This window comes from Lytechinus variegatus, chromosome 8 (genome assembly GCF_018143015.1).
Source record: "Lytechinus variegatus isolate NC3 chromosome 8, Lvar_3.0, whole genome shotgun sequence".
In the NCBI taxonomy this organism is placed as follows: domain Eukaryota; kingdom Metazoa; phylum Echinodermata; class Echinoidea; order Temnopleuroida; family Toxopneustidae; genus Lytechinus; species Lytechinus variegatus.
The window spans coordinates 20,289,567-20,307,932 of record NC_054747.1 but is presented as its reverse complement, the minus strand read 5'-3'; the positions used below and the strand labels follow the sequence as shown (position 1 = coordinate 20,307,932).

The following is an 18,366-nucleotide window of genomic DNA, read 5'->3' as shown; positions in this document are numbered from 1 at the left end:
CAGCAAATTGTATGGCTCTCACATGAATAAGAAATCGGTTTATTGTATGTGCAATCATGAAATTTGTATTAGATGCTCACGTTAATTTCATCAAAATTATTAGGTATTCATCAACTTGTTTCACTTCTCCCTCGTTATTAAGCTGCTTCACTCACACAAAAACCGACTGTGAACCGACCGATGGTATGTAATTCAAAATAACAATAGAGTTGATCGGTCTGGAGCCTGTACGGTGTGACAGCGGTTTTACTCTGTAAAACAAAGAGCGATGTACCTAATACACCAGTTCGTAGTTACTTCATGGGCAATTTTGGTCAAATGACCTTTCATTTCTTTCATCATGATAGGCAGATTTCAAAGCAATATATTACGTAAGCCTGCCTTACATAGCAGAATGACCTTCCTCTGATCATGCGTAAAATCTTTTGAGCGTGCGCAGAAAGGAACTACGAACTGGCTTATTAGACAACCGCTGGTGTCACGCGCGTAAAACATTCCCCATAGACTTGTGTGTTAACTTGGCACTTTTGAAAAATTCATAAAAAATAAATGTGAAATTAGAGGGTGGAATGTTTACTACCATTGGATAGGATCTGGCATTCCATATCTGACCAGGAAAGGGTACCGTAGCCAGCTCATTTTAAAAATAAATCGCCATTTATGAAGATAACTATGAATGGATCAAATTCATTGACTGAAACAGTAAAATAGCCCTAGTTAGTCCGCCAGTCAAAAAATAGTTCCAAGTCACTTTTTTTATCTTCCCAATTTGGGCGAAGGAAGTTCAGTAGTTACCATTTCTAGAATCAGTGTTAGATTTTGAATCATATTCATACATTTTTGTCAATCAGCAACATCAAATTGAGAAAAATTCGAATGGGTTGGGTCGAACGAATATCTTGAGCCCTCCTGATGTAATTAGGCTCGTGGCACCCGCTGTCATTTAGGTATTTGTACAGCGCCATCTATCCAGAAATGATCTATTCCAAGGCGCTTATTATTAAACACGGCGTAAGCTCGAGCTGCCTTCAAGCATTCAATGAATTGATCCAGCCAAGTACCCATTCACCTCTCCTGGGATGAGTGCAGCATGAAGGGGTAAATTTCTTGCTGAATGAAAACACGTACGCGATGGCTGAGATTCGAATCGACGACCGTGCGATCGGAAGACGAGTCAGAACTTCTAGACCACGACGTCCTTCATCCCTCCTTGTTCAGCTTCCCGATATCAAATTTACTCCTTCCTTCATATTATCTCCCCATGCGCGGATCCAAGAGCAGCAGCTCGAGCAGAAACATGCCTCTCCCACCTTTCGAAACAAAAACTGTACATTGTTTATCCTCTCTTTTCAGAAGTACATACTTTCAGAAATTACACCTTTTATTATGTGTTTAGACATTTTTTGAGAGGCTTAGTACGTCCGTTTAGGAGTAAGGACCATTCTTTTCGCCCTACCCCTTTTTGATCGGCTGTAGAGCTGAAATACTACCCTCTGACTATTACTATGGTAACTGCATATACTGTATCTAACAACACACGTTCAATTCATCATCCCATCTATTACTCAGATCATTCATAACTGTGGAGGAATAATAAATGAATTGGTTTTCTCCGCCATCATAGCATGATGTAAGAGCATAGTAAGCATAAGAAACATACAATGTAAACAAAATATTGAAATATTTGGCTTACCATACTTTATCAGAATTAAACCATGGCCTAGCTAAGTTTAAACTGGGGATCGTTTCAGATACATTATTGTCTGGCACGTTGCAAGATCTGACAACTTCCCTTGATTTTGATTGGAAACTGTCGGGTAAATTGTGACTTGTCGGATAAAACGTCCGACAAGTCCTTTCATGAAACGCTCCCAAGTCCCAACACTAGCGTACCTAAGGGGGGGGGGGGAACTAACCCCCTGACGAGTCACAACTAATGCAGGGGACGTACCCCTGCCCCCCTGACAAGTCACAACTGCTCCCCCTAATGTAAAAATGCAATTAAAACAGACGTGTGCCCCCTCTTGATCGCGAAGACCTTTTATCATTTGATTTATTTTTTTGCTTGTCATTTTTTTTTCTGGTATAAATTCCTTTATTTGCGTTTGAAGACCCCTTTTTTCGCTTGTCAATTTTTTTTCTGATACAAAAGCCTTTATTTTTTGATTGAAGACTTTTTTTTCTTTTTGCTTGTCAAATTTTATCGCGGACGAAATCCTCAAAAAAAATTTGCCCCCCCCTTTGGAAAATCCTGGGTACGCCGCTGGCTCCCAATAGTTAAACCATGGTCTAAGTTAAACTTGGGAGCGTTTTATCAACCCCCATCAACCTTCTTGTCCAACACATTGCAAGATCTGACAAATTCCCTCGATTTTGACTGGCTGAGGAAGACATTTTTCCTGTGGAAATTTTAGGGTAAACTGGGACTTGTCGGATAAAACGTCTGACAAGTCCTTTCATGAAACGCTCCCTGGACTTCAGCATACGGGCCATGGTGCATGTCCACTCGTTTCAGAAATTTACCCCACGCATCTGTAGCATGGATTGCACAATTGGAAGTGCAACTAGTTACAACCATTCACAGAGAAAGCTATCAAATGGTGATTGTTTGTGGATGGGGCTTTCCTGAAGGGGGTCTGTTTCACAAAAGGTTGGGTTACATGATAACAAAATCCATCACCTGATGGTTTGATACATGCCTCACAATATTGACACAACAACATTAGATGACACAACATGACAACTTAGATGAAATAAAGCCCAGATGATATGTCGCCAGAACAAATTTTGTTTCGGCGACAATTGCTCCGGGCTTTATTTCGTCTATGGTATACAGCAATGGTTAGGGTTGGAATAGGGTGTTAGGATTAGGTATGGTGTTACGTCCAGTGCTGAAGTTGGTTATGCCATTATTGTGTGGAATTTATAGCAGAACTATTGTTGCCGGAGCGAATGTCATGGAACCCTTTTAATATAATAATTTATCTTCATAGCTCAGTTGAAAGAATCCAGCAGGAAATACAGAATACAAGAATGATATATCTCAAAACATTCCTTATTTTATTTCAGAAACATAAAAAGACAAGTCGTGAAACCAGTAGATGTAAAAATTCTTCATGACTTGGTCATTAATTTCTTAGGGTGTACAAGCCTTCCAATATTCGTTTATAATCCCAAACAATTGAAACAGTCAAACAAGAAATACAGAATTGATACATGCCCCGGAGGGGCCACTTACATTGACGAGTGGATACCATGCGCGACCAAAAAACACGTAAAAAGGATGTCTTTTTCACGAAAGGGCACGTTACGTACGTAACGTGATAAGGGTGTCAAAAACACAAAAATAATGAAAGGGTATTATTTCGCTAGAAAAATTACGTGTTTAGGGTCGAATTTGCGGGGATATGATAAAACAAACTTCAAATGTTTTATAAAGGATGTCCTTTTTGCCCCAACACGTCGTGTTTAGAGTCCGATTTGCGCGAGGTGTAGAAGATGGGGTCGTACTAAAAACCAAATAAGTAATGCCGACTACCGAAGGACCAGTAACAATAAAACATTCCTGTACTTGTTTAGGGGTTCATATCAGGGAATATTTGCCAAGAGTAGATCGTTTTGTTTCCAATACTTGTTAAGGGTAGGGTTTCACACGCCAATATTTGTTAAGGGGTGCATTTTCAGAATATGGAAATTACGTGTTTAGGGTGCTTTTCGAGACCCCATGGTCGCGCATGGTATCCACTTGTGAATGGAAGTGGCCCCCCGGGATACATGCATACATCAAATAATTTCTTTAATTTCAGAAACTAACAAATACAATTCGTTATTTCAGTATAAAATCATAGTGTGAAGACTACCATTATAAATTGTGTCTTTAACTGGTGAAAGTTCAAGAATGTGGTTGAAGTTATTTCATTTTTTTAACCCAGTCAGTCATTAACATGTTCTATTAAACCTTAATCTATGAGATTTTTGTGCTTGAACTTGTCTATTTATTAAAAAAAATATGTTGGATAAATCTTTTCATCCTGAAATTTATGGAGACATCCGGACTTACCTGAGCACATACTGTTTTTGTTAACATACATGTATATTCTATATCTTATAGTTTAATCACAATCATGGGTTTAACCCTAAATAGACTGGGCTATTTCGACGCCTAAAAAGACTGGGGGGGGGGGGGGCTGATTCAGCCCCCCCTTATGATCTCGGCCGTTAATCGTGCGATCGCGACGAAAATTGGCACACGCGTTACCCATGGCATTATCTACAAAACTATAACATCAAATTCGGCAAAAAATCTCATGTCTCATTAATTATGCTAATTTATGCGTAAAATCATAAGTTTGCTCTAATTAATAAAATAATGCCCCTGAAATGCTAATTTTTGTTTCACATACTCTAGATAGGCATCTGATCAAATTGATTTTAAAAAAATTTCAAAATCAAATTTATTTTCTTATGTATTCTATTGTTTTCTAAATTTCTTATGTATTTCTTTGTTTTTCGACTTTTTGTTTTTTAATGTGTTTTCAATGGAAATTGTTGGGGACTTAATTTTGACCATAAACAAGATAAAATTAATTGATTTTAAGCAGTAAAAGGAAAAATAATGAAACATTTATGAATTTTGGCTAAGAACACTATTTGCATTGGATTTGTACACAAATTCACGTTTTTGAGTAATTTTGGGTCTGCATGCACTTACGAAATGCTGCGTAATTTTGGAACCGCGTACCCGGGGGTCACAATTTTGGTCTCAAAAGTTGCGCGAGACTTGAAAGTAAAAAGTCAGCGAGCGAAGCGGTCAAAAAATTTCGCGCAGCGGATTTATCGCGAAAAATGTCGAGGGGGGGCTGAATCAGCCCCCCCCCGTGTTTTTAGGGTTAAACTTGCTTTCACATCTGCTTTAAAGATAAATTCCAGTTTTGGTAACGATCTCAAAATGACTATTTACAGAATCCAATATAATGACCACCCAAGTGTCCGTTTGTATGAATAAAAAATATGTGCCAAAGGATTCTGGAAGAAATTGTGTAATTGCTGAGAAATAAGCAAAATAAGCGCGTATACGGTCACTTCCGTCGGGTCTTTATTCCAGCAATAATAATACACTGTCCCACGCGTGCCTATCTGTGTTGTTGATCTTCAGTGTGAACCTTTTTCAGCGTAAATTTCAAGATTTCACAAAGTTCAGTATATGTAATTGTACAAGATCTAGATCCTCGATGATATTCTGACAATTAAGCCTGGTTTTACAGACTTTCTCATGAAATCAGTGTTTACTGCAACTACTGGCTTTTCTCTTTAAGGCTTACAATGATACAACCAACACCAACACGATTTATACAGATTTTGACATATAAAATCTACTATCTTCTCCTTAAAAAATATCTGAATATAAAATCTTTTTCAGTACTGTGTGCATATGAATAAGTACACCACCAAAGGTCAGAGCCACATCTTTTATGCATGCACGAATCCGTCAAGCACCTCTTAATGCTAATCATCTCATTTTTGTCATAAAAAGAACAATGAGGCTTTGGGATAGACGCCATACAGACTTTTTGCGGGAACTCTGCTATGAAGGCATTGAAATATAAATGATGCTATTCTACTCACTGTCAGATTCTTCCTACCCTGATAATGATCATAAGAGACCAGCCACTCCCAAAGCAACAATACGCCAAGAGGAAAGTTCTCTGAAAATAGCCAAAATAGTAATTTGCGGGACTTCAAAAATTGACAATCGGAAAATTGCTAATATCTGAAAGTCAGAGTAATCCGTCTTCATTCTGCCAAAACTTAAAGCTGAATACTGCTGAATAAAAGACAAGATTTAGAGTTTCTTTGACACTGCATTTTGCACGCTACTGGAAAGTTTCACATAAATTTCACAGTAGATACAGTTCATGTTTGATTGAACCCCGAACTTGAAACCTTGTTTCCACCTCATTTTTTTCAAATCTCATTGAATATCTTGGGCATTCAATCAACTACTTGTGAGGGTTATTGCTGATCGATTTCAACTAGTTCAATTCAAAGCTTAGGATATGCTTTTTAACACTCCATAAAAATCTAAACAATAATCCTTTCGGGCGACTTATTGTTGGTCTTGGGGTGGCTGGTCACATGTTTTACATTTACTAAAAGATAACGTAAGATACAACAACCCTCAGATTCCAATATACACCATAAAATGTGAATAGAAATGTACCTTTACAGCTGCTTGTAAATGTTTATATAATTATATATGTTTATATTTTTAAAACCAATCTTACATTGCAACATGAAAAAATATATTTCTTTTAACTCTCTTTAATAAGTTCATTAATGCAACAGTACAATATAATATAAAACACACTACATTCCCTTTGATTTTCCTACAAATAAAAAAAAAGATTGTAAAAAAGGGAGCATGCCTTTTATAGTATTCACATGAATTGTTACAAAGTTTTATTCCAAAATTGAGTCACACTAATTCTTATGTCTGCAGTGTCCTTCAAAGGCATTCTAAATGCCAGTACCTTTAACGGGTAGTGTTTAATACGTATCACTATTTTCACACAGTAGAAAGTGTCCCGAGAGCAAAATCTGGTATATACAGTGGTGTTTAAAAGTGAAACCCACCAGAAAATGAACATTTTTCAAGTGTTCAATTTCTGCCACGTTTTAGATATTTAATTGTGATGTCAGGTGATAATAATGGTGCATTCAATACAGTTTGTTTCTCTGGGCTGGCAGGGGCAGAACATTGTAGTGAAATTGTCTCCATTCAATACCCGGCATGAAGGAGTGCATTTTCTGCTGGGTTTCACTACATATGAGCACAACTGTACATCAGACATTTAAAAAAAAGGGCTCTTTTCATGATCCACTGGCTGTAATCTGCAGCATTGGATAAAATTTTACATTGAATAGGGATTTTTCAGGGCTCTTTTTTGTTACCATTTCAAGGGCATGATTTTTTCCCCCTGAAATACAATGATCTGTTGTACTGCCCTTTATGTTTCAGTAGATTTTCTTCCGAATTATTTCTTTTAATAATTCAATTTAATAATTAAATTTTCTAGCAAAGTCTTTGCATTGTCAGTAGTTTTTTGTTAATTATAAGACATTTACTGGAAGCAAAGTTTAAGGCATATCAAAGTATGTTACGATTATACTATATATATATATATACACGAGTGATTTCAAACAATTTAAGCGTAAAATTACATACAAAGGTACATGTTCTTGTACAACACATATAATGTTTACAACTAATTCTAACCTTTGCATAGAAATAATATGATGCAATATGCATTATATAGCACTTAATACATTATTTCTAAGCTCTGCATGCTGACAAATATATGTGTGAAATAATAAGAATTAAAAAAAAATCAATCTTCAATGTGCACCTGAAGTGCAATCACTCAATATCTTTTTCAGAACTGTGGAAGTGATAAGAATCATTATCAGGACCCTGCTTCATAAACCTTGCTATCATGACATTTTTATCATCACTAACATTATGTGTATTGATTGGTTGATGCCAAGTCTGTCATAGAAACTTCCTATTTGTTACCATAACCAATTTTTTTAAAAGAAAAAAGCTAGAGCATGATATATCTACTATGGAGCCGGAGAACCTTGACAATCCGTGCCCTCATCTTCATCCTCCCCAGTGTATAGACATTGTACAGTTCCATCACGGCATTCGGTAACTACGTCATAGCAATGGGGAGACCCAATGCAATAGGTAGAATCACCGTCCACACATGCTAAAAGGTACGAGAAAAATAAAAAAATCAAATTAATAATGTGGTGCTTGTACAGTACATATCACTGCCCATGGGCATCTCTATGCGCTCATGAAAGGTTGTTAGCACATGCCTTAAAGATGAAATGAACTTCTAGGGCCTGTTTCATGGAGATTAAGTAATGGTACTAGCTTCACCATTATTACAACTTCTATGGTAAACTAAATGTAAACCTTATCCAATAGAAAATAAGACACAAATAATACACACAACAAAGCATACATTGGTATACATCACATTTGAAAACAGTTTGAATGGACAGAATGGCCTTCTATAGATGTAAACTGATTGAATCAATCGCATCTCTTTGTAAGACAAGGCTCTGATCAATTTTTCATGAGGTCTGTGAGGTCATGAGGTCTGTCACCACAATGACAATTCCTTGTCAAAATAAACCAGCCTCTCTGCCAATCAATATAAACAATATCATTAAAGTTGCAAGAGCTGTTAAAGTGTATAGGTCGCACGTGCCTAATTCTTCAAAAAGTACTCATTTCACCCCAAACCTTTTCCCAAGACTTTTAATTCGATATTTATAGCAGATCGACCCTCAAAACATGCGTATGATTCGCCAGCTGACACTGAATATAGGAAGGGCAATCTCTCCCCTTCCGTTGCATGAAATAAATGGGGAATATCTGTTTTGGAAGTGATTGACTTGTGGAAGAGTGAGGGCTATTCTACTTTTGCAGGTGATGAATAAGATATAGTTACAACAGGTCAGAAAACACTGTTTTATTTCTAAAATAGGGCTGTCACTTTAAGTCTTGATGGTGGGATATGAAATACTTGTATCAGATAATGGTAATGGTAATATAAATCAGTCCCCCTAAGTTACATGAAATTCTTATTTTACATGTAGATGAATTCTTGTTTACTGCTACATTTATAAGGTGTCTATGGGGAAATAATTACAAGTGTGAAACCTGTTATGTTTAGGAGAGCAACAAAATTAAAGACAGTGGATTCCTTGAAGCCTTGTTCAATCCGATTTGTATTATCTGTTATTGCTGCATTTTAACATAGTAACAGCCTTTCCAAATACAGCCAACATAAAAATGTTAACCAAGGAATAGAAAATATCTAACATGAAATTGATCACATAGGACAGATGTCGGTGGTCTGGAATGATCATATCATGCAAGGAGGACTTGGTGCAGTTTTAAGTTGAAACAAGTGTTTTCAGGTTTTTTAGGCCACTCACCAACAGCTGTGACTCTGAATCTCACATAAGCTTCTGTGTTTTTCGGGAAGTTAAGTAGAACATATCCACTACTGCTTTCTAGTGTAAAATTCTTTGTTGAGCTGATGCTATCCACAGATCCAAAAGTATCAAAGTAAGCTTCCTCTGACAAAGAAGCTAGAGGGTCTTCCCCGGCTCCAGCAGTCACAATCGGATGGTAGTCCAGGGAGTGATCTGCAGTTCCTGTGAAGTCCAGAACCTCCACAAAGAGCGTTGCCCCAGAATCGGCTTGGAAGACGTAATGGTAGAAGTAAAATATCTCGCTAGCCGGTGTGCCACGATACTCCACAGGATCTCCAGCTCTTTGTTCTATTGTAATCCATTCTCCAGTTGTGACAATTCGTGGTCCTGTCATGGTCAGTAAAACATCAAAGAACAAGAGAGATTAATAGAAAAGTTTTGCTTTGCTGGTGTGGACCAATTTGTGATAGCCTCACCATTTGTCCCATCTTGATGGGTTTGTAACATGTCATTGTCTCATCCTTGAAAACTATTAATGTGGTGAGACAGAATCCTTCTAAGTGTTTGTATTCATGAATAAACAACATTTATGTGCCAAATAATTCCAGTAGAAATGTGTAATTGCTGAAGAATAGACAAAATAGGCATCATGGCATTCCAGCCAGGTGTTGGGTCTTTTCCAAACAACAGAAAAATGCTGTCCCACATGTGTTTATCTGTGTTGGTGATTTTCAGGGTGATCATTTTCAGCTTAGATTGCATGATGACAGATTAAGTTAGGTTTACATGTATTCGACCGAATCAGGGCCCTGTAACACAAAGTTTCGCAATTAATCATGTGATGAAATTGCCTATCAAGATCATCGTTTCATGCGCATTTTGCTAAGTAGACTGACCACGAACCAATCAGGATTGTTCTTTCAAATGGGTGAATGGCTAACCTTTGTATTAAAGGGTGCAGATATACATACACAATGATATGTTGACTACTAATCTTGATTTCAAAGCCTTTGTCACGATGACAAATCAAGAATTTAAAGACTTTTCTCATGAAATAATTGTTTGCTGCAACATTACTAAAGGTACTTGAGAGAATATTCATCAAAGTCTTACTGATATAATCTGAATGCTTGCAAAAGTCTTCATCCGCTCCATCAGGTTCGCAATCCACAAGGAAGTCACATACAAAAGCATCAAGGAGGCATGCATCCTCGTTGGGGCATTTGAAACAATCTTTGAAAAAAATATGAAAATGAGAAAACAACACCTGTACTAAAAACAAAAAGTGTTTATTTCAGACATCGTATCTACTTGGAAACATGCATATCAAGACACAAGAAGAAGCACCTGACATGGGAAAATATAAAACAAAAAAAGTTACAGTTTGAGGTTTCTTTTCATTACTTTTCATAGTTTAACCCTGTATACATGTAGCTCAAAAAACCTTCTGATGCACTAACATACGTGCATCATTTGTATACTGACCATCACATTATGACATTCCAGACACACCAAAAATTAAATACCACCGAAATGAGCGACATTAATGACATTTCAAAACTTACCACAATCTTCTTCATCGCTACCATCTAAGCAATCTGTTATGAAGTCACACACTGAGTCATTGGAAATACAGTTACCATATTCAGGATTAACCGTTCGGCATAAAAATTCATTGCATTGATCTGTGACAAAAACAAAAAGAGATTGATTGATATAGTTTTTAGTCTTTAACAACAAATAAACACATCAGATTCTGCTTCTCAGACAATCACATTTAAATAAGAGAAATTTTTCTTCTGATCCTTAAAAAAAAATCATAGGAAAAGCCATTTAAATATTTTGTAAAGGGTCAAAAGTGGGAATGATAGTCAGGTAAAATCCTGATCTGAAATACAGTGTCGGCCGCAGGAAATGTCATACCCATGCCCGCAAATGCCCTAGAGCTTTCCCTCGTCTACCCGAGAACATTTGAGGGGAGAGGACGAGGGTGTCGGCCCGCACGGGAAAATTGGCCGCGTCCGCAAATGGCCATGCCCGCATTTACCCTAGGGCACACTAGCAGTAGGCTTACTTCGGTTCTCTTCTGATAGACCATCATCTGACTATGTTTTCAATAGTAGCATGATCGGAATCTGTTCTAGATTACATTTTAGACATTAAATTATCTCATTCTTCTTAGAAAATCAGATTAAGCACGAAGGCTTTCCCTAAAATATCATTATTTTTTTGTTTTTGCAACAGTGGTTGTCGATTACAATCCGATATCGGCATGTTCTTTCGACATTAGTCATGCACGGAGGGTTAAGTTCCCACTTATCATCATTTTTCCTTTTTGGGTATTGATATTTTAATACCAGTATTAATCATATGCTGATCCAGGGGGCAGAAGCAGCAGCGGAAGAATGGAAAAATGGGAAGGGGGAGAGGAAGATGGTTATAAATTTAGGAGAGTGGAATAATTGGAAAATAAATATAAATATGAATATGAACTAGACCAATAAACTTACAGAGATATGATGGTTATTCAACAAAAAACCCCAACATGGCCAAAGTTCATTGACCTTACATGACCTTTGACCTTGATCATGTGACCTGAAACTCGAACAGGATGTTCAGTGATACTTGATTACTCTTATGTACAAGTTTCATGAATCAGATCCATAAACTTTCAAAGTTATGATGGTAATTCAACAGATACACCCAATTCGGCCAAAGTTCATTGACCTTTAACCTTGGTCATGTGACCTGAAACGCGCACAGGATGTTCAGTGATACTTGATTACTCTAATGTCCAAGTTTAATGAACTAGACCAATAAACTTTCAAAGTTATGATGGTAATTCAACAGATACCCCTGATTCGGCAAAAGTTCATTGACCCTAAATGACCTTTGACCTTAATCATGAGACCTGAAACTTGCACAAAATTTTCAGTGATGCTTGATTACTATTGTGTCCAAGTTTCATGAATCAGATCCATAAACTTTCAAAGTTATGATGGGAATTCAACAGATATCCCCAATTCGGCCAAAGTTAATTGACCCTAAATGACCTTTGACCTTGGTCATGTGACGTGAAACTCATGCAGGATGTTCAGTGATACTTGATTAACCTTATGTCCAAGTTTCATGAACTAGGTCCATATATTTTCTAAGTTATGATGACATTTCAAAAACTTAACCTCAGATTAAGATTTCGATGTTGATTCCTCCAACATGGTCTAAGTTCATTGACCCTAAATGACCTTTGAACTTGGTCATGTGACATGAAACTCTAATAGGATGTTCAGTAATACTGGATTAAACTTATGGCCAAGTTTTATTAACTAGGTCCATATACTTTCTAAGTTATGACGTCATTTCAAAAACTTAACCTCAGGTTAAGATTTGATGTTGACGCCGCCGCCGTCGGAAAAGCGGCGCCTATAGTCTCACTTTGCTTCGCAGGTGAGACAAAAATCATATCATTTTCTTTCCCTGGAAATAGTCATGATGAACGATTACTATCTGATGCTGGAGTGTTCTATGTAGGCACTCTCCCTTCAACGTAAACAACATTCATCCACAAACTCATGATATCCTTATGATCAGTGAAAGAAATTTCTAGATAAAATATCAAACGTTAATTAAGTTTTATCGGTAAACACAGGGTGAAAAGAAGAAACTACGGCCTATCAACAAAATTTTACAAAATCGTTGAGCAGACTTGTATTTTTTTAATTAAAAGTTATTAACATAAGTCCATACATCACAAATTGAATATAGTGTATTTCATATCAATACAGAAAACACCAAATATGACAAACGCAAACAATAAAAAGAATTATGAACATTATTGTCATTTGCAAATTCATAAATCTATATTGGGATCGTCAATACTTTGATAAAACAAATATTTTAAAAACCTAACGAGGGGCATGAGAAGTTTAAAGGAATATTACCTGTCCATGATAACACAGAGTAGACGTACCACAAAGTTAAACACAGGTCTGCAAAACTGGATGTGTGTTATCAATTTTTTGTTGTTGTTCTTTTGCTATTGTTAACAGTACGGCTAGTCTTGCCCCCCGCCCACCGCACCCCTCTCCTTTGATCACATTTGCCTCCCAAATTATGACAGCATGTTCTTAGATATAGGGGGGGGGTGACTAATTTGTTGATGGGTTAACAATAAGCAAGGACATTCCTACCATTACGGTTCAAATCGTGTCTCTTAAAAACCCCTAACTTTGGAACCTTTAAACAAAGAAACAAGTGGAACGCCTCTGGCACTTTCACCTGCATTACGCGATTCAATATAGCAGCAGTGCTGACTTGAAAACTACTATAAAATAATTATTCACAAATAACACCATTCATATAATGATACAATACTACGTTCAATGACCCTACATTTAATTGACATTTGTTCTTGATCATGTCACCTAAGACTTGCCAGTGATACTTCGATTACCCCTATGTCCACAATTCATAAACTACAAGACAGTATATCCATAAACTTTGAAAGTTATGACAGCAGTTTAATTACCTCCAACATGGCCAGAGTTCATTGTCCTTAATGACCTTTGACCTTAATCATAAGATCTGAAACTCGCACACGATATTCAGTGATACTTGATGTCCAAGTTTTACGAACTAGACCAATATGTTCAGTGATACTTGATTACTCGAATGTCCAAGTTTTAAGAATCAGACCCTAAATGACCAATGTCCTTGATCATGTTACCTGAAAGTCAGCCAGGATGTTCAGTAATACTTGATTAAGCATGTCTAAGTTTCATGAACTACATGTAGGTCCATATACACATGTAAGTTTTGACATTTCAAAAATCTTAACCTTAGGTTAAGATTTTAATTTTGATTCACCTAACATGATCTATGTTCATTGACACTAAATGACCTTTGACCTTGGTCATGTGACCTCCATCTCCAGCAGGATGTTCAGTAATACTTTGAAGTTATGAAGACATTTAAAAACTTAACATTACGTTAAGAATTCATTGTTGACGCCACCGCCGTTGGAAAAGCCACGCCCTCACAGTCTCACTCTGCTAATGCAGGCGAGACAAAAACTAGTACTATGCTTTATTACATCAGTAATCCAATAATTTTTTTACATGACAAGAAAGCCAATATAACAAGTTTACGACAAAACATTTCCTTTAAAAAAGTATAGATAAAAGTTATGGCTATTTACCACAGCGTATTATACCACGTAGAACTGTTCACTGCTAGCTACATGCACTACAATAATGCAACACACAGGGGGTTACAGGTCAATGCACGAAGAGGTAACTTTCAACTCACCAGAAGGACTTGTAGAAGTGGTTGTAGGAGTGGATGAAGGAATAGTTGTAGGACTGGTTGGGGAACTTGTATCGGGACTGATTGTAGAACTGGTGGTAGGAGTGGTTGCTGTATAAAAGAATAATCAAAACATGTCAAGTCATGAAAGATGAACACAAATGTTGAATGCTTATAAGGGCACGGTCAAACCTATTCCCCCAGAGAGGATTTCTTAACATTGCTATATGCAGAGAGTTGTGGATCAGTGGATAAGTCTCGTGACTTAAAAATAAGAGGTTTGTGGGTTCAAATCCCAGCCATGGTGTAATTTCCATTTGCAAGAAATTGATCCATATTGTGTTGCACTCAACCCAGGTGAGGTAAATGTGTACCTGACAGGTAATTTTCAGAGTGGAAAATATGAGATTTGTCATCATGCAACATCACACTTAGAAATGAAAATCCATAATTTATTGTTCGAAATAGACATGAAATGAAATACTCCGAAAATTTGCTTTGCCCAAGTGATCGTGGGCCCGGCAGTCACCGTGCAGCCCCAGTTTGACGAGGCTCTATCCCTTTAGTTGTTGAACGCCAAACAGGGTAGCAGCAGCTCCCATCATTAACGTCTTTTGGTCTGACGCGGCCGGGGTTTGAACCCCGACCTCCCGATTGTGAGACGGACAGCTCTACCAACTGAGCCAACACACCGGTTGATATTACTACTATTCCTCTATAATACTGATATTACTACTATTCCTCCTCCTGCTACTACTAATACAACTATTACTACAACTATATTACTACTTTTACTACCACTACTACTACTTCTACTACTACTACTACTACTACTTCTACTTTTATACTATTACTACTAACACTACTGCTACAACTACTGTGACTACTAAAACTAATACAGCTACTACTACTCTTCTACTACTAATACTACTTCTTGCACTACTATACGAAGGTACGTGCATGTTCTTGTACAGAACATATATGAAGAATGATTACAATTAATTCTAACCTTTGCGGAGAAATAATATGATGCAATATGCATAATATAGCACTTAATACAATATTTCTAAGCTTTGCATACTGATAAATATATATGTGAAATAACAAGAACTTTTTTGAAATTAATCTTCAATGTGCACCTGAAATGCAATCGCTCAATATCTTTTTCAGAACTGTGGAAGTGATAAGAATCATTATTAGGGTCCTGCTTCATAAACCTTGCTATCATAACATTTTATCATCACTAACATTATGCGTCTTGATTGGTTGATGCTGATTCTGTCATAGAAACTTCCTATTTGTTACCATAACCATTTTTTTTTAAAGAAAAAAAGCTAGAGCGAGATACACGTATGTCTACTAACGACCTGGAGAACCTTGACAATCCGTGCCCTCATCTTCATCCTCCCCAGTGTATAGACATTGTACAGTTCCATCACGGCATTCGGTAACTACGTCATAGCAATGGGGAGACCCAATGCAATAGGTAGAATCACCGTCCACACATGCTAAAAAAGTAAGAGAGAGAAAAAAAATCAAATTAATAATGTGGTGCTTGTATAGTACATATCACTGCCCATGGGCATCTCTATGCGCTCATGAAAGGTTGTTAGCACATGCCTTAACCCTCTCTAGGCCGGGGGGGGGGGGGGGGCCTCGGGGGGGGGCCTCGGAGGCCCCCCCTCAACGAATCGCGCGATATTTTCGCCGTGCGAAATTTTTTGACCGCGCCGCTCGCTGACTTTTTACTTTCAAGTCTTGCGCAACTTTTGAGACCAATTTTGCATCACCCGGGTACGTGATTCCGAAATTACGCAACATTATGTAAGTGCATGTCAGACCGAAAATTGCTCAAAAACGTGATTTCGTGTACAAAGTCAATGCAAATTGTGTTTTCAACCAAAATTCATAAATGTATGATTATTTTTAGTTTTTCTAGTCTAAATGTATTCATTTTATGCTTTTTATGATCACAGAAGAGTCCCAAACAAATTTCATTGAAAAAACAATGAAAAACAAAAGGTCAAAAAAACAAAGAAATACATAAGAAATTTCTAAAAACAATATAATACATAAGAAAATGATTTGATATCACAATTTTTTTAATGTACACTTGTTAAGGACACCACAAAGAGTTTCTGTACCAAAAATTAGTACATTTGGAGCTTTATTTAGGGAGTTAGAGGGAAAAGTATGATTTCGCATACTAATTACGCATAAATTAGCATAATCACTTAATAGCGATTCGCATGAAATAAATTACTATACAATCTTGTAGATTATGCCCAAGGCAACCCGCGTGCCAAATTTCGGCGCGATCGCACGGTCGACGGCCGAGATCTTAGGGGGGGGGGCCTGGGAGGCCCCCCCTGGCCATAGGAACTCCCAAAATACCCCGGCCTAGATAGGGTTAAAGATGAAATGAACTTCTAGGGCCTGTTTCATGGAGATTGAGTAATGGTACTAGCTTCACCATTATTACCACGTATATGGTAAACTAATGTAAACCTTATCCAATAGAAAATAAGACACAAATAATACACACAAAAAAGCATATGTTGGTATACATCACATTTGAAAACAGTTTGAATGGATAGAATGGCCTTCATAGATGTAAACTGATTGAATCAATCGCATCTCTTTGTAAGACAAGGCTCTGATCAATTTTTCATGAGGTCTGTGACCACAATGACAATTCCTTGTCAAAATAAACCAGCCTCTCTGCCAATCAAAATAAACAATATCACTAAAGTTGCAAGAGCTGTTAAAGTGTATAGGTCGCACGTGCCTAATTCTTCAAAAAGTACTCATTTCACCCCAAACCTTTTCCCAAGACTTTTAATTCGATATTTATAGCAGATCGACCCTCAAAACATGCATATGATTCCCCAGCTGACACTGAATATAGGAAGGGCAATCTCTCCCCTTCCGTTGCATGAAATAAATGGGGAATATCTGTTTTGGAAGTGATTGACTTGTGGAAGAGTGAGGGCTATTCTACTTTTGCAGGTGATGAATGAGATATAGTTACAACAGGTCAGAAAACACTGTTTTATTTCTAAAATAGGGCTGTCACTTTAAGTCTTGATGGTGGGATATGAAATACTAGTATCAGATAATGGTAATATAAATCAGTCCCCCTAAGATACATGAAATTCTTATTTTACGTGTAGATGAATTTTTGTTTACTGCTACATTTATAAGGTGTCTATGGGGAAATAATTACAAGTGTGAAACCTGTTATGTTTAGGAGAGCAACAAAATCAAAGACAGTGGATTCCTTGAAGCCTTGTTCAATCCGATTTGTATTATCTGTTATTGCTGCATTTTAACATAGAAACAGCCTTTCCAAATACAGCCAACATAGAAATGTTAAACAAGGAATGGAAAATATTTAACATGAAATTGATCACATAGGACAGATGTCGGTGGTCTGGAATGATCATATCATGCAAGGAGGACTTGGTGCAGTTTTCAGGTTTTTTTAGGCTACTCACCAACAGCTGTGACTCTGAATCTCACATAAACTTCTGTGTTTTTCGGGAAGTTAAGTAAAACATATCCAGTACTGCTTTCTAGTGTAAAATTCTTTGTTGAGCTGATGCTATCCACAGATCCAAAAGTATCAAAGTAAGCTTCCTCTGACAAAGAAGCTAGAGGGTCTTCCCCGGCTCCAGCAGTCACAATCGGATGGTAGTCCAGGGAGTGATCTGTAGTTCCTGTGAAGTCCAGAACCTCCACAAAGAGCGTTGCCCCAGAATCGGCTTGGAAGACGTAATGGTAGAAGTAAAATATCTCGCTAGCCGGTGTGCCACGATACTCCACAGGATCTCCAGCTCTTTGTTCTATTGTAATCCATTCTCCAGTTGTGACAATTCGTGGTCCTGTCATGGTCAGTAAAACATCAAAGAACAAGAGAGATTAATAGAAAAGTTTTGCTTTGCTGGTGTGGACCAATTTGTGATAGCCTCACCATTTGTCCCATCTTGATGGGTTTGTAACATGTCATTGTCTCATCCTTGAAAACTATTAATGTGGTGAGACAGAATC

At 37.3% G+C, this 18,366-nt stretch overlaps 1 protein-coding gene across 1 annotated transcript in view; it reads right to left on the bottom strand.

Annotated features, from left to right (window-relative positions):
• Positions 1-5,532: 5,532 nt before the first annotated feature.
• Positions 5,533-18,366, bottom strand: part of LOC121420125 — a 97,756-nt gene continuing 84,922 nt past the window's right edge. Inside the window, exons 39-45 of the mRNA XM_041614662.1 lie at positions 17,814-18,200; positions 15,681-15,824; positions 14,320-14,427; positions 10,578-10,697; positions 10,126-10,245; positions 9,013-9,399; positions 5,533-7,769 (exon numbers count right to left, since the gene is read on the bottom strand). Coding sequence (XP_041470596.1) covers positions 7,621-7,769; positions 9,013-9,399; positions 10,126-10,245; positions 10,578-10,697; positions 14,320-14,427; positions 15,681-15,824; positions 17,814-18,200 — 1,415 coding nt within the window. The 3' untranslated portion in view covers positions 5,533-7,620. The remainder of the gene's footprint in view (positions 7,770-9,012; positions 9,400-10,125; positions 10,246-10,577; positions 10,698-14,319; positions 14,428-15,680; positions 15,825-17,813; positions 18,201-18,366) is intronic.